Here is an 18,171-nt window from a genome sequence, read left to right as displayed (position 1 = left end):
GATGGGGGGCGGTCGTTGACAAAAACTTTAAAGATAATTTGCAATGGCCTTATTTGAATTAAATTCTCAGTTGGACTTAAATTTGGACTTCAAATAGGACTTGAAATTAGACTAGAAATATTACTTGGAATTACGTGGAAATTGGACATGAAATTGGACTTAACATAAAACTTGAGTTAGGATTTTAAATTGAACAGGAAATTGAGCCTAAATTTCCATATCAAATTGGACTTGAAATTAGACGTCAAAGAGAACTTGAAATAAGACTTAAAATTGAATTTGAATTTATGCTTGAGACCGGACATGAAAATGTATTTGGAATTGTGCTTCAAATTGAACTGGAAATTGGAATTGAAATCAAACTTGCAATTTAACTTGAAACTGGACTTGATTCTGGATCTAGTTTACCGCAGTTAGTTTTTATTGCAACATTACAGAGGTATTAAATTACCCAAGTAACAATTTGGGTTTTATTACACTCTTATGATGGATTTAAGACCAAAATTGGTCATGAAGACCACCATAAGAGTACAATAAAACTCACATTGTTGCTTGGGTAAAGTTTTCGTATTTCCTGGTTACACCTCGAGGAAATATTTTTTTGTATTCAATTTTATAGAGAAGATGGGATACGCCAGTCTTCAGAAAACGACGGTCGTTTGGGATAAAAAAAAGCATTTATTTTTCAAAACTTGAACAACCCAATTATTCCCTTAACTTTCAAAAAGATGGCAATCAATTCGTACGGAGGATGTGTAAGGCGTGTATCACAGATACACGCATACTTTGGATAGGCTTGTAACAATGGGAAAAATACAGTAAAATCAGTAAAAAATCAGTTCTTCCAAGCTGGACATATCTACTACTTTTTGCAGTTGATCTTATAATCGTCGATCCAAGTACACTGAACTTGACTATATATATTTTGCAATGTTATTAAAAAATAACACGATGCAGTTGATTTGTAGCAGCCCTGGCACAACAGGCAAGCAACTACGCTCGATGCTTTGTTCGTACAGCCAGCTCCATTCCGGAGCGAAGGCCCTTGCAAGGCATTTCGTTTCCGCTAGATGCATCCGGGCCGGCATTTACAACGCACTGTCCCTTCTGGAGAAAGGCGAGAGCATCGAATGGAAACCTGGTTCCAGTTGCCCGACGGTTCTACGCGATCGTAAAGCCCAGCAGAACTTGAAGAGGAAGACCGAGAGCAAGATTGTCTCATCGCTCTACGCCTCGGGCCGGAAGGCAGAGTAACCGGCCAAAGGGCGAAGAAGTACCTGGCAAAAAATGACAAATGGACCCGTTATAATTAATAATAGGTCTCGTCATTAATTAACGCTGGACGAAAGGGGTCAGTCCCGGCGTAGTGGTTAGAATTCACGCCTCTCACGCCGAGGACCCGGGTTCAAATCCCAACCCCGCAGAAGTCACGAATGACCCAAGCTGGTTAAAGTGACTATCATCAAACTGAAAAAAAAACGCTGGACGACAATGAGCGGCAGGAGACCGGGTACTTTATGTACCCCAAAAAGGAGGTAAGCGATCATGTCAAATTTATCTTCCACACCAAGCTCCTGAAGATGGTACTTTTGTGGCAGACGATCAGCATGAAGGATCTGTCTAAGCCGATGTTCTTTCCTTGTAGTGAACGTGTTGGCATACAGTACGAAGTATCTGTTGGAAATTGGGACCTTCATCTAGAAGTATCACGCGTAGAATGACGTGATGGTCTTTTGGCTGGACCTGAGACCGCCAATCGTCCCAATGAGACGGTGCCAAAACGAAAAAACAGCTTACATTTCTTCATTCGACGTAAGGTGCCGCAAGCAAAATTAAGGAAAAGTTGTTCCATTGAGTAATCTTCTGTAGTTTTTTTTATCGCAAAAGCAAGGAAGAAATACCATTATTGCACTATTCTAACCGAATAAATAGACAATGTCCAAATCAAACTTTTCTACTTCTATTTAAGACACGTTCAAACATTTCCTGACATATTGCTTCTGAATGAATGACTGGATAGCTTAAGGTTCAGTGGTGTATTAAACTTATGAGAAACACACTCACATTTTGTATTACGCTCAACTAAACACAGAGAAGTAGGATTTCCTCATGTTGGTTTCTAGGGTGTACGTGGGGTAGAACATTTGCGGTTGAACGTATCCATAACTAGTAATACGCCATCCAAGACGAAGCGTGTAGGTATCAGGTGAAGTTGCTTTTCCAACTCTACACAGCTAGTAATGCCAGCTTGCCTTTAGGGCATCAAAGTCAATGCATGTTAACGAGAGGTTTTGCAACGTCAACTGAGGTATATTGCTCAAGATTGAAAATTGCAAGGTCAAGAATATGCAAACAACAGCAGTCAGTTGATGGTTCATCATTGCTATCCAATCTAAAACAGCAACACCGGAACCACCAACACTGTTCGGTTCTGCTACAGCAGCCCACATATCCTTCACTCATTCACCATAAGATATATGTTCACCTTAAATCACCACATAGAGGAGGATAATATCATCCACGTTAGCGCATGCAGAAGCTTTGCTTTGCGTGTGCTTAAAATCATGAACAAAGCACAGCTTTCTCTCACATCAGGAAGCATGCATCCCACGCAAGGGAACGGAAATAATGCTGCAAAATCCAACCGAACTGGAGCAGGCTTAAATCCTTCAGCACTATTAACACATGATGGAACACACACGTGTGCGGAGAACATCGTTCAATAGGCGGGCACCTACTACTCTGCTAGATTCTTTGTCTCTGCTATTGAACAGCAAATTTTGGTGTTTCACAAAATACATTTTCACGAAATGATAGAGCTTCAGGCCAAGCGGATGTACGCTATGGGTGTTATTGTTTGGTCAATGTTGAGACCGACTTTGATGGAGATGAAATTCATGGTTCATGCTTGTTTCCACTTCTCTGGAAATCAGTACGGTATAGCATTCGAGTTGTCTTCATTTTCTTAATTAGTGTCAAAGTAGATGGAGGTAGATGAAGTTTCCTCGAAAATGTATAGCTTGACGCACTTTAATAAGAATAGCTTCTAACCAAATACATAGTTCATTATTTGTCATATAAACTGCCTTATTCGCGGTAAACTAGCAGTCATTAACTTTTCGTCGGAAAACCCAATTTTGGAAGCAGTTTTTGGGCCCAAAAGCGGGGCTCTGTTTATAGAAATGTATTCACTGTATTCTTCTTGCCAATCTGAACACAGCGAATATATTTCCATGAACAAAGTTTTGGTTTCAAACAAAAAAAAAACTTTCCTATAAAATCAATATACCTATATATTTGCAATAAAGAATCTTAAACATATTTTTTATACAACAATACGTGGTTTTATCGATGCTAAGGTTAATAAAACCGGTTGAACAATTTTGGATTAATTAAATTTTAATTGTCTCAAATTATTTTTAATTAAAGTCAACGTGAGCAATTTATACCGAAAACAGATATTAAATCTTTTTGCAAACAATGCAGTTTATTTAATGGATCAACATATTTAACATATTGGTGGAAACAATAAATGAACGAACAATGCAGCAAGAAAACAAAGTAGGTTTAACACGACATTAATCATTGCTAGAAACAATACCGAGTTTTTGGTCGTATAAAGAGTTAAAAGCACCACCGGGAGGATGATTGTCATTTTGACGACGCATTGTCAGTGGAAAAAGCAAAATCATTATACATATAGCGCCAGACAGCCGTTGCCTAGCGTAAATATTTAAATTAAGACTTTCTCGGGAGGCTGTCAATTTGCGTGTTCCCCCCACTCATTCATTCTAGCACAATGTTCAACGTTTTCACAATGAAATACTCACCATAACTGAACGCTACCTGGTGCAGCTGGGTGGCGAAGGACGTGAACAGGATTCCCAGCGCGAGCACCAGGCCTCCGAGAACCGCAGTCAGCCGGGTTGACTTTCGACGGCACAAGGCCACCACAATGACGGCCGCCAATAGAGACATCGCCCAGCTGGCAGCTCCCAGCCATCCTGTTATGAGGCAAGAAAAAAAATAACACCGGAAGAGAAAAAGTAGGAGGAAAATAAAAAAGCAAAGAGAACAATTCATTTAGAATGGTAAAATACACAAAAAAGTAAACAATGACAGAATCTTAACGGAAATTGGGTGCGTGGGTGTGTGAGCTTGAGTGGCGGCCACGGTGAAATTCATATTGAAACTGTTCAATGTTTGTTGAGTAAATATACATTCCGTAATAGGTTTTACAAGTGTGGAATAACAAATGAAATTTCCAAATTCAAAGAATAAATTCACTCACCTAATTACATTGGTATCTTGATTGGAATTGTAATGGAATAAACATTTAATTTTGTTTTGTACAGTTACGACTAAACTAGGTCAGTCATTCCGAAACTCTACTTATTTATAAATCGTCCCAACCATTCCTCAAATTAGTCAAGAAGATTCCAATAGAAAACATTCAAACTTTCAAGCATTATATGCATGTGTGAATATTTAATAGTTTGAATGAAATTATGGCATCTTTCCTTCCTTGATTCAAGGCAACCTGAAATGAAATCAATAAATAGATGTATGCATTCCATTCAATGCTTCCAGAACATTATTCTAGCACTCACAATGACAGGCTAGCAGGCAGCATAGAACAAGAAAATTCCTGCGTTGGTTACTTTCCTGACGTCGTATTTGTTAGTTCAGATGCATAAGCACAGAATTTGATTTGCCACTAAATCCATTTTCTATTTGCCATTCCTTTTCGGAGCAAAACCGGAATTTTTCTTCTCATTTTTGATGCATGTTAGTAATTTAGTATACACTACTATATATGACGGAAATAAAACAGATTCAGACTAGGGATTCAATTCGAAGAAATCATAAATTAGCTTTGATGTATGGCGAAACGAAAACAATATTTTGGCAAAAGCACGTTCGCAGAGAAAATCGAAAAACTTTTCGCTGAACAATAATTCGAAAAGAACACGAAATGTTGCTACAAAGCACGTGGAATATTGAAAATCGTGAGGCCGCTAGCACGAAGAAGTTCGATTCCATTAATCAAATGCAACCCAAACAATAATTTTGAACGCGTTCGCTTGAATTGTATGCAAATTTACACAAGCGGTATAAATAAAATATTAAATTATAGCATTTTAATTTTCAAATACAAGAGGCTATGAAACAACAGCGGATTAGCAAATTTCGACAACAAAGCTAACTCTTCAATCTCTAACCGAAACGCTTCAACTTATTTTATTAAAAATTCTTTCGTGCTAATTCCGATCCGCTACCCGCCAATGCCATCGCATCGTTTGGGAAAGTTTGCTAATGACATACTTAACTGGATTAAATACCGCCTCCCGTTTGCCGCTTAACAAGCTGCTAGCTGGCTGCTCTAGAGTATTATTACTCTTGCCTCATTTTCACCTTCGCGCGCGCGAAAACTTGACAAACTTGACTGCAAAGTTGTTTCGGAAAATTTTCCTCTCATTTCCCACTCCGTGGGGGTTGCTGATGTGCGTGTACATTCAAATTTAAGTGAAGGTGAATTTTATTAAAATACGATTTGTGTCATTACCGGTTTTTTTGGTGCTGCAAGCAAACAAAAGTTTTCCGCGAACAAGTTAAAAACAACTTTGTCTCTTCTGGGAAAGAGTTTATACCTAAGTCGCTTGCCATTAATATACATCATAGTGACGCATTAACTCCCATGTTGCGTCTGTCAAATTTCGCCGTCATATAATGTGATTTTGTTTAAGTTTTTATTATTATTGAAAAGTGTTTGAGATAATCGTAAGAGGAAATATTGAGTTCATTCAATCAAGTTACCTCATGCGGGAAACTTCTTGTTTCAATAAAGGAAAATGTACTAAATGTACTCTCGACTGCGTTCTTAATCTTTCATCATTTGCCTTTTTCGTCTTTGTTTCATCGTCTTTGATCTTTCTTTTTTCTTCGTTTAGTTTCTCGTCTCACCTAACAAAAGTTTTTCGTCTTTTGCCTTGCACTCTGTAGTTTTTTTTCTGTCGTCGTCGTTTGTTGTTCTCTTTTCAACGTCTGTTAGTCGTGTTTCCTCCTTTTCAACATCTGCCTTTCTGGCATATTTACATCGTCTTTTTAGCATTTCTTGTCGCTGTCCTGTCATCTTTTTATATTCTCTTCATCGCCTGTACTGCATCTATTTTGTTGCTTTTTTGGCGTTTTAAAGTGCTTTATAGTATTTTTGTAGTCTTTCGTTAGTTTTTCTTTGTCTTGTCGCCTACTTGTCATCACTGTTTCGTCATCTTTCAACTGTTATTTCGTTGTCTTTTCGTCGCCTATTCATCGTCTATTTACTGACCATTAGTCGTTCTTTTGTCGTCTTTTCGTCATCTAATTATTATCTTGCCGCCACCGTGCCGTGGTATTTTTGTTATCTTGTCATGGCCTCTGTTTTGTCATTTTGTTGGCCGCATTCTGCCGTTTTTGTTGCCTTTTGACGTCTTTTCGTCGCTATTTTGTCTTCGGTTTTTATCACATTGTCCTGTTGTTATCGTTTCGCCAGTTTAATATTTTTTCGACATGTTTTGTTATTTTTCGTCGTATTTTTTGTTGTCAAGGCAAAGGCAACAAAACTGTTGTAGTTTTGCTGCCATTTCATCCTTCTTTTGATCGTTTTTTGGTCGTCTGTTTTTGCATGCTTTGTCGTCTCATTGACACTTTTTACCTTTTACCTTTGTTATACTATAACAAAGGTTTAAAAATTGGTCGAAAAACACGAAATCGATCCGAGGCCTGGAGGCCAGTCGACAGGGTTCGACGAACTGAGCAATGTCTGTGTGTGTGTGTGTATGTGTGTATGTGTGTGTGTGTGTATGTGCGCGACGCAACTTTTCTATCGCCTGTTTCTCGGAGATGGCTGAACCGATTTGTTCGCTATTACTTTTGTTTGAAAGGTATTATTGTCTAGTATATCACTATTGATCACTATTCGAGGTCCGACATTTCGTTTAAAAGTTATAAGTAAAAACGTGAAAATTACGTGACACGATTTTCTCCGGAACCAGGTGACCGATTTCAACGATCTTGGTATCGAATGAAAGCTCTTTTTAACGCTAAATTTTTCGGGTAAATTTTATTGAAAACAAACAAGTAGTTTAAAAGTTATCCTAAAAAAAACCTGTTTTGACAAGGTAATAATTATCGCCTGTTTCTTAGAGATGGCTAAACCGACTTAGGCGCTATTAGTCTCATTTGAAAGGTAACATAGCCTAATAGATCACTATTGATTTGTTTTTTGATTGGACGTTCAATTTGAAAGTTACGAGCAATTGAATACAACACATTAAAATTTATAATAATTGTAACCATTTCATCTAAGATGATTTATCTAGTTTGAATTATTTTGACATCAAATTAGAGATTTTAATGCTGCAAATATATCTGCAAAATTTCAGTAGAATTGGTTTCGCCGATCAAAAGATATTAACCCTCCAACACTCGCGCCAACTTTTGTAATACGGGTTATTCGCGCGCACAATGGCCCAAAGCCAAAAAAATATGCGCACTAGAGTTTTGACTGGGAAAACTTGGTTTTAGGTTTATGGAACCTTTGGAAGAATTTCTTGAAATTGAAAGTTCTATCGTCTGGTGCAATTTAAATTTTGATTAATCCCCCTAAAAGTGGAATAAAAAAATTATTTTTCTTCAGTTTCAATATAACACATTGATGTATTCTGCAAAGTTTTAGAGTATATTATTACAAGAAATTTTGCTGAAGGCAGTAACCCCCTATCTCTTCAGCGAAGCTAGAAAAATATTATTTATTATATATGAATTAGTGAAATCAGTTTTTTATTTTGGCTCTTTTCGTAATTGTTGTATGACTTTTTCATGTATTACAAAGTTGCACAAATAGTAAAAATACACAACTTTGCTGAATATAGTATACCTTTATGTTTGCTTGTTTAGGAACTGTAGAACTTTGATTATAAAAAATACCCTAATTTTGACCCCGAATTACTCGACTACCAACAGATGGATACATTTTAAACATTTTACATTATTCCTGATTGTTTTGATGCATACAGACACCATTTTTCCATATGAAGAAACGAGAGAAAATTCCAGGCCAATTCCGGTACATCTCCTATGCTGATTGCTTCATTTCTGTGATGTCAGTTTATGCTGATCAATTTTCCCAACAATTTAAGGTATTAATGCATTGAATAATTATGACATTTTGCTCATAACAAGTTTATTGAAGAATATACGTTAGTTACACAACGATTTGTAACTTTATAACAATATGGCGTTCAAAAACCTACACGTGTTATACAAAATACAGCAGCGTGAGTAACCGAAGGTTAATAAAAATTTATGAAATTTATTCTAGAAAACTTTATTGGTGTGAATCAAATAGGCATTACAGGAAATTATGCATAGTTCAAAAATCTATAAACTAGACCTTTACTACGCAATGCATATGTTAAAGAATAATATTTGCTCTTACAACCTACTTTTACTTGCACTTACTCAAATTATTAACAACTTACTTATCCTTATTCAGCAATTTCATGAAAAAAGGATCTATCAAAATTTATAAGTGGTCATATTTTGTTCAAATTTTGTAAACGTATTCAATTTTCAAAAATTTTATGTAAACCAACGCACTACGCAACGTTAACCAATAGATGGATTATACTCCGCAGACGTGTCGGTTTCTATCTCAAATAGCAAGTAAGACCGTATAACAAAGGTTCCTTTCACCACTAGGTGGATTAAATCGGGTTTTTTTGTTTGAAACGATGATTCTACAATTGATGAAGGGACGGTAGGAGAAAGTAATGAAAATTTTTTTGGGAAAGGAGGGGAAAGACTGGAAAGGAAGGGGGGGGGGTAATAGGTAGCTACGCTTAACAAGTTGTCGTTGTGACTCCTATCTTTTGTCCAATGCTGGAAGGTGCATGGGTCGAACCAAGCTATAATCACCCAGTAAACATTTTCATATGCATATCAGAGCAATACATGAGTTATATGTACCTATATATACCCTAAAAAATCGTATCTAATGCACAAAACTAGCATATGCGTACTGATTTGGAGGCCATATACGTACTACAAAATATACGTTAACAATTCAACTTTATAAGTCTTTGTATGCGATAAGATCCGACTCAAAGCGATTAGTTTTATTATGCTATACAATTCTGTACTGAAAGTCGTAAGTCAATCACTTGCTATCGTCAAATACGATAGAATATAAACTTATGTGCGTTTCATTAGACTATATTTACGATACTGAATTTATTAAAAGTCAATAACGATAATTTTCGTACATTGATATACGAGTTGGTGTTTACTGGGCAGAGATTATAACCGGATTTGAACCCACAACACCTGCCAGGGCGTGTGGCTCGCTGGTACCCGTGTACCTTTGAACCATAGAGGCGCCGGACAAAAGAAGTCTGCACAACCCCCCTTATTAACCGTAGCGACGTGGGTTGGGCTATTTTTAGACACAAATTGTGCCTCTTCCTCCACCTACTGTAGAAACCACCGACCGAGAAGTTTTAATCTAACTTGTTTTTACTTTCAGGACGACGACACTATGCAGGCCCTTACGACTTGCAAGGTACTGCGTGTGACGTTGTTCGTCCATAAGCGTGTTAGACTGCGTCTTCTCAGCGCGGGTCTTCAGAGAAAGGCTCCGTTCCTATGAAATTGACCAAACTCATGATTTTAGTCATTACCTTGAAATGCGGTCAGGCATATATTCATATTTTTTTTTTTGAAACGATGATTCTATAATATATGCCTGACCGCATTTCAAGGTCATGACTAAAATCACGAGTTTGGTCAATTTCATAGGAACGGAGCCTTTCTCCGAAGACCTGCGCAGAGAAACGCGGACTAACACGCTTACGGACGAACAACGTCACACGCAGTACCTTGCAAGTCGTAAGGGTCTGCATAGTGTCGTCGTCCTGAAAGTAAAAACAAGTTAGATTAAAACTTCTCGGTCGGTGGTTTCTACAGTAGGTGGAGGAAGAGGCACAATTTGTGTCTAAAAATAGTCCAACCCATGTCGCTAAGGTTAATAAGGAGGGTTGTGCAGACTTCTTTTGTCCAGCGCCTCTATGGTTCAAAGGTACACGGGTACCAGCGAGCCACACGCCCTGGCAGGTGTTGTGAGTTCAAATCCGGTTATAATCTCTGATTATAGCTTGGTTCGACCCATGCACCTTCCAGCATTGGACAAAAGATAGGAGTCATAACGACAACTTGTTAAGCGTAGCTACCTGTAACCCCCCCTTCCTTTCCACTCTTTCCCCTCCTTTCCCAAAAAAAATTCATCACTTTCCCCTACCGTCCCTTCGTCAGGGTGTTGTGGGTTCGAATCCGGTTATAATCTCAGATTACAGCTTGGTTCGACTCATGCACCTTCCAGCATTGGACAAAAGGTAGGAGTCAAAATGACTACTTGTCAAGCATAGCTACCAATACCCCCCCCCCTTCCTTTCCGCTCTTCCCCCTCCTTCACCAAAAAATTTTCATTTCTTTCCCCTACCGTCCCTTCATCAATTGTAGAACCATCGTTTCAAAAAAAAAAAAAAGAAAAGAGTGACAAAGGAGAAGCGAGAAGTGAGTAGTAAGAATTGAGAAGTGAGGAGTGACAAATGAAAGATAAGTAATGAGACTACTCGGACGAATCAAAAAGATTCGCACAGAATCTCTGGGATTCCTCGCAATGGAATCGTGTGGTGGCATTCTGCATACGATTCGTACAGAATGCCGTTCTTATAGAACCAGAATTCTTATATGAGAATCCAACAGGCGAATCCTCAGGATTACTATAACTCGGTAAGGCTATCCCCTTTACTATGAACCGGATTGGAGAACAGGAATATCATTTATTCCTTTTTCAATAAAAAAGCAAGCTCTTTTAACGAGTCACTCGCAGTTCCATTACACAGTTCCACCCCGTAATCAAGTGGCGACAGAGCTGAAAACCTGCAAAACAGCAGCTGGAAAGGACAGCACCCCGCCGAACTTTTGAAAGTCGGGAGCGAACGGCTGTATTGTGCAATGTATCAGGCTATACTAAAGGTATGGACTGAGTACGAATTACCTACGGACAAGTTGGAAGGTCTCATATGCCCTATTTACAAAAAGGGCCATCGACTCGAATACAGCAATCAACCTTGCTTCAAACCATATAACGTCACAAACGAGTCCGATTTCTCACCCGTCATCGTGATACTTGATTTTGAACCATCAACACGCATCGGTCTAATCAGTTTTGTTAGAAAATCATATTCCAGCATAACCTGCCACAGTTCATTATGTTTAACTGAATCGTATGCCGCCTTGAAGTCTATTAACAAATGGTGAGTCTGCAAGTGAAATTCCTGGAATTTATCGAGGATCTGTCCCAAGGTGAACATTTGGTCCGTCGTGGAGCGTCACTCTCGCAAAAATCCAGTGATTCTATCCAGCAGCGCCGCCTACCGGAGATTCAAACATACGACGACTGGTTTGTTAGACCAGCATAGTACCTCGAAACTAACTAAGCGGCCAACCAACTAAGATATTCATTTAAAATAATTGAAACCAGTGGAAAAATTTAAATCTAGACAAAAATATCTCAAGCAAAGCAGGGCTAACTTATTTTATTGCATGACTGAACTCTCACGAATGAGTACAGAAATTGTCCAGCTTTAATTTTCGTGTTTAAATTTGAAAAGGATGAAAATATTATCAATCAATTTAATGCAGTGGCTTACCACTTATTAGAGAGCAGTTATTTCTAACTGATTTCAGCTTCCGATAGCCGTGTTGCCTAATAGAATTCCAAAGCAAAGTAGCAATTTATGGGTCATGAAATTCCGTACACCATTCAGCAGGAGGAAGTTGTAAAATAGTGCTTTTAGTATCAAACCAATGCACGATAGGTTTTTTTGTTTCCTCCTGGATGTGCTTACCGACCCCCTACTGCCGACAACGAGAAAGCGATGGCCCATAAACTATGAAATAATAGTTATTTATACTTATTTATTGCCCTAGCATACAACCTCAGCTATACCCGTTCGGGATTTATCCCGCGACCGACGACGCAAAGTTGACTTCTGATGGGTATGCAGCACTCCCGCAAGCATTAAGTATACGTATGGTTCGGTCGGTGGGACCTAGCTGCTCTCAAATGCAGCTCCTGGCTAACTTTTTGCGCCGCACAGGGTGACTCCTTCGGTTACACCGTACCGGTACCGGGCCGGGGTATTATTCCATTGGGACAATCGATGTTGTTAGTTTTGTTCACGCTGAGCCAATGTAAAACTGCATCCTGCAGGTTTGCTTCCGGTGCGGTTCTACGTGCTGTGCACAGAAAACGTAAAATGCATGAAAGCTCTTTACTAGTGTCGCAATCATCGGGGTCGGCATGTCGGGGTCTAAAGCGAGTTTACGTTGAATGTACGGAATTTTGAAGTGTGCTGCAGCGAATGGGAATAACAATGGTGAGTTTTGGACTTACTTAGAAACACCCTAGCTAACTGTAAGTTTTATCTTTGCTCATGGCGTCGTCGTTGCGGAGTTAACTGGGAACTTCCGGCAGAGATTGATATTTTCAATTAAGAATTTTTTTTAATTTCTATTTTTCACCACGCCAACTTTCATACGATGATAAATTGCTGATATTAATTTTATGACATGATAACACTCTGCTTTAATTTGATAAAATATAATGTTTTTTTGTCCCTCGTAAAAATAACATAAATCATAAAATAACCATGATTTAAACGGCGAAAAACTATTTTTTGCTCAGAAGCAACGTGAGATGCATTTTTGACCGAAATAAAAACTTTTTTATAGGTTTAATTTTATTACACAAGATACTTTACATGTTTGAAAATATACGTGTAGAAGCCATAAAGTAGTTTAGCTGAAAAAAAGTAAAACCCAACAAAAACACCGATTGTTCTCAAGCTCACACAGGCACACAAAGCAACGTTGAATGCGGTATAAAAAATAGTGTTGCATGTTCTAACCTGCTTCGGTATTCACCTCGTGGCCCAGGTGTCGTATCGCGTACAGCAGCAGCAAACCGTAGGACAGCTGGAACCCGGTGGTGAGAACATGGGCGAGAAATGCAACACCGCATACGATCCAGCCCCAGCCGCCGTCCGGGTAGAAATGCTTTACGGTCAACAACGGTTTAAGGAGGCCATTCCGATTGCCACGTGGTGTTATTGCCCCGGGAGCGGATCCATCAGAGCGGCAGACACAGAGAAAGGAAAATAATGTGAGCGCGGAAAAGCGGTTAGTAGCAGTGGAAAATTTCAATTCATGCAACTAGGGATGCCTCGGCGCGGCGACAGCATCTCTGCTATGGGTAAGTTGTTTCTACCGTCCCTGCAGGATAATTATTTAACTACCATCTCGTAGGTGGTTGAGATGAGCATTACATGCACCATCACTAACGCTTCACAAATATTGAATTAAATTCATTACCGGTATAACATTGACTAATCAAACACCCTTAGTGCGGCCAACCGCGCCCGAATGCACTGAGCCTTGGACCGGTGCGCCGGAACGATGAGATGTTTGCGGTTTACCTGTCTAATTGCAGTGGTGTCAACGCCGGCACGTCGCAACGCAGGAACATTCCGGTGCAGTGAATGCAGCTCCCGTTCGAGCAGCGCGGGATAGACGGAATCCTCCTCGTCGAGTAAACGTCCGCGATCGTAGCCTCCTATAATGGATAAATGAGTACGCGCATGAGAGTAGAACGGCGATGTAATAAGGAAAATATTTTAATTAGAATTGTTTTCATATTTGAACAACTATCGGCGTTCCGAAGAACCCGTTCGATCGGTACGTTGACGGTGGAAACTCGACATGAACGACAGAAATACGATATTTCTAGATAGTTTCAGATGGTTTATTATTCTAGGCCATCCTATAGAGGTATAATACAGTTAGAAGGACAGGCTCGTTATTCAACAAGTTCTCGTTCCAGTCTATGTCACGGTCTAGTGTATAAAACAAGATAAAATTGCTTGTTTAATACTTTTTCCAGAATATTATTAGATATTTAAGTCAGACCAGTCAGAAAAGACATATCAGTGTAGGCAAAATACCATGCGACTCCATTATACTATTGAGACTTTCTTTTTTTTTTAATTTATATTTCGAAAAACTATACATATCTAAATTTTCGATATGTTATATAGAAAAAAATATGGTATAGATAAAATGCAAAAATTGAGGTCTATAAAGCATGGAAACATAGGGTGACGGAGCCATCTTGTCATTAGTAATCACGATTGACACTTTATTTCGAGTCATATACAAGATTTGCTTTTGTATACTGTGGACAAACACAATTGTTTACAAAAATCTATGCATGTATTCGTTATACCGTATGCACGAGCCATCCAACTTGCACAAAAAGAGTGCAAATAGTTCAAATCAAATTAGAGCTCAAATTTTGATGTTTTCACTCCGAGTAATCTGTTGATCTGCTGCTGATGCTCCCGAGCAGGAGCGAAGAGCAAAATAATATAAAAACAATATCAAACTGTGTTATAATGGTATATTTTGTTATTGAATAGATATGGAGATACATTGATAACACATTTTGTTATTGAGTAGATATATAAAACAGTGGTTGTAAAATGAGTTTAATAACTTATTTTGTTATCATATCATATTTTGGCCTTAAAATGACATTCGCTTTTTTCTTACAAATTTTTTTTATTGATTAAAGAGATTTTAGATTATAAATATTTTATAAAATGATTTTTTGATATCTCATATACTACTGAATTTGTTATTCAATACATTAATAATACTAAAATATGTTATTCCAAACACTGAATACAGTCATGTTATTGCTTTGTTATTCAAATAACACAAGTAGTTATTCTTTTGGCCTTAAAGGAGTAAAATTGTGATATTATTTTTTGTTATTTTACCAACTATGTCAGCCAAAACAAGACCAAATTTTGATATGAGTTATTCGATTTCCAATAACACATTTTGATATTATTTTGCTCTTCGCTCCTGCTCGGGCTCTTCGTCATATTCAAAGCGGATAGAAAAACCAAGAGAACTCTTATTTTTGAAAAATTAGTGAAAAATAGCGGTTTTCTTACATTATGTATTGTCGATTGCGAAGGAACAATCCATAAATATTGATGCCAAGTATTAGTTTGAATGTAATTCGCATCAAAGTTGGGTATAATGCTGGTTTTTCGTGCCTATGTCGGGAAAGTAGAGGAAGACCCGTTGTAGACGAAGCCATCCAGCACCCTAAGTAAACGCATATCTTGAAAGATTTTGCAATTTCAAAAAAAAATTGGTTTCATTTCCACTCCCTACTAGCACAGTTGTTATTAACTAGTTGTGGTAACCGATTAATGACTAAATTCAGTCATAAATAGGTTGCAGCAACCAGAAATGACAAAAGTGTGCTACTTGGGCTACATATCTTTTAAAAAGTTAAAAAAATTGAATTTTATGCCAAAATCATCAAAAATTTTGTAATTGCTTCCAAAGTAATGAATTTTTCAAAATGACAGAAGACAAAAAATCATGATTTTTAGGACAACCCGAACTCAGAAGAAGTAAATACGTATCTTATATGATATCGCTTGAGCTGGAAGTGCAAAGTCAGCAGAACATTGGTTGCATCATTTAGTTAATTGATGCCCAATTGATGCTAATTGATGCCTCTAACGACGAATTTAATGATCCATTGTTTAATAGGAAAAAACAATGTTCTGCCAACATGAGATGAAGTTAACCGAACAATGTCCGTAAATAATAGCAGGTTCAAAACTAATTTGATACTCAATTAACTCTAGCTGAGAAGAGAGGAATGTCTGTTGCGAAGAATGGTTGATTGTGACCTGGAAAATTTCGATATAGACCAAAAATATATCGGATTGTGCAATGCCAAGTGGGGTTCGCACCCACGATCTTTCGATTGGTACTCGACTGTTTTACTGACTAAGCTACCGGCACCAGTTATATTAAATAGTCTAATACCTAGTGTTCATGACTCTGTTCATATTCTCTGACCCCAGGCTACTTTGAGAAGCTAGAACTACTTTTTATTTTTTAGTGTATTAATTTACTACTAGATGTGTCTGCCGGAGATATTTTATTACAGAAGTTATTTGTTCAATACATTTTAAAATCTTACGTTTTGTAACAATTTTATTGAAAAACGTTATCTGTACTGTTGGGTCAGGATTCTATATGGGGCTTTGGGATCACTCCTCCCTTATTATAATTTCAGTGCTTCTTCTTTTCGGGATCGGGCAACTGGGCGAGCGAATAACCGGATAAGTATTCTTCAATGATCGCAAATAATACGATACTTTATGGGTAAGTATCGACTTTCACTATATTAACAGTCACAGTCTGGCTTGCCATATAAAACACTTTGTATTTTATGGCCTAAGCTGGCTTTCACTGAATTCGGGCCGTAATAGTAAATGTTAAAAAAAGTCACGATTGTCTTCTACTGCGGTTTGTTTTTAACTGGATCAGGCGGGAGCAACTGTGCTAACTCGTGATGTTATTTCTAGCAAGTCTTATAATTGTCTGAACACTGATAAACTAGTTGCAGTTCCTTTTATCGGGAAAACAGGGCGGAAATTGCTAACTGCCGCTGCACTAACTACAACTCCTAACCTAGCTTCGTACAGAATATAATAATAAGTTTTTGACGTAAACAAATCAATATATCTAACTGTCAGCTGAATGCTGCACACGATTGTTATAATTTAGAACTGGGGTGGAAACGCACAGGGTTGTCAATTATTAAACAATATGTGTTCGAACCGGTGCACATAAGAAGGGCTCCATATAAAGTAGCGGCCAAAATTGCCGAAAGTAAAATTTCACATTTTAGCACATATTTAAACGCGGTTTTGTAGTAAATTGTCTATATTTTTATGATTCGCGAATTAAATTTTGATAGAAAAAAAAAATATTATGTAGAAATAAGTCGTCAAAGTTGCCCATTTCAAAAGTTTGAAAAATAAGTCATTTTAAAAAAGTCAAAAAATTAAATAGTTATCGCGGATGTAAATATTATTGTTATATACCATTTTAAAACTGATATCTTAGCCTATTAAAAAATGAAATGAAAACAAATTTTAACTCAATGAGGTGCGCCATAGGCTACTTTTAATAAAAATGAAATTCTCATAAACTTTAATCAAAAAAACAACTCTTGTCGCTTCTTGTCGCCGCAGTTTCTTACAGTGTGCCTGAAAGCTCGAAGTATGTTGTATCAAAACATGAATAAAAAGTTTGCTATAATTTGACGTTTTCCGAAAAAAAATAATTTTAAAATTGCCATATTTTTAGCAAGTCTTTAAAATTTTAAGTACTCTCTCAACAAATTTGATTATCTTTGTTACTAAATTTATTAAGTACTTGAAGAGAGTTTCAATGAGAGAATGGGAGAATCCCCGCGAGAAAAATAATATTTTTTTGTCAAGCAAATATTTATATCGAAAAAAATTGATCATTTTTCCCCAAATCACCCTAAATATGAGTTCTTATAAATTCAAGTCATTTCTTTTGTAATAAATATAATCTAGAATCAATTTGAAACTATAAAATAATTTTGGCCAAAAATCACAATTTTTCGACTATTGTGCGGTGATAACAACGATGGATTTTACTCTCACATCTACCTGATAAATGGTAGTATTGATTTCATACCCGAAAATGCTCAAACGTGAATGGCAGGAAGCTTATGTAAATTCACTAAAATTGTTCAACTTTATTTAAAACTTCGAGCAGTTAGCTGTCAAAATCCATCTTTTTATAAAAACCAAAGAATAGACACACGTTTTGTGAATCGATTGGTATGCAAACCAGCAAAATCCATACAGAACTCACTGAGATATTGCGGTTCAAAACCTATCACATTTTCGTGTCACTATCATTTTTGTTTCCGCAGCATACCTATTCAAGTAAGACGTAGTTAGGACTACGTCAAAAAATATAATAAATCGGTATCCAAACCATCAAAATCTATCCATAATTGGCAGAGGCTGCCTGGTAAATGGCTGGATAATGCGGAATATAGACCCCGTAATGGTCGTTAGCCTCTTATCCAGCAACTCCGATTCCGACCTTCTCGTGGTACCAGGCGGAACCTTAGCGGAGATCGGGTAACCA

The 18,171-nt window shown here is 37.6% G+C and overlaps 1 protein-coding gene across 2 annotated transcripts in view; it reads right to left on the bottom strand.

Moving 5' to 3' along the window:
• Positions 1 to 18,171, bottom strand: part of LOC128741289 (uncharacterized) — a 101,203-nt gene that overhangs the window by 36,639 nt on the left and 46,393 nt on the right. For both annotated transcript variants that reach the window (XM_053836996.1, XM_053836995.1), the window contains 3 exons: positions 13,581 to 13,717; positions 13,014 to 13,161; positions 3,831 to 4,004 (listed from right to left, as the gene is read on the bottom strand). In XM_053836996.1, coding sequence (XP_053692971.1) covers positions 3,831 to 4,004; positions 13,014 to 13,161; positions 13,581 to 13,717 — 459 coding nt within the window. The remainder of the gene's footprint in view (positions 1 to 3,830; positions 4,005 to 13,013; positions 13,162 to 13,580; positions 13,718 to 18,171) is intronic.

Source organism: Sabethes cyaneus, chromosome 3 (genome assembly GCF_943734655.1).
Source record: "Sabethes cyaneus chromosome 3, idSabCyanKW18_F2, whole genome shotgun sequence".
Lineage (NCBI taxonomy): Eukaryota > Metazoa > Arthropoda > Insecta > Diptera > Culicidae > Sabethes > Sabethes cyaneus.
This window is presented reverse-complemented; position numbering and strand designations above follow the sequence as displayed.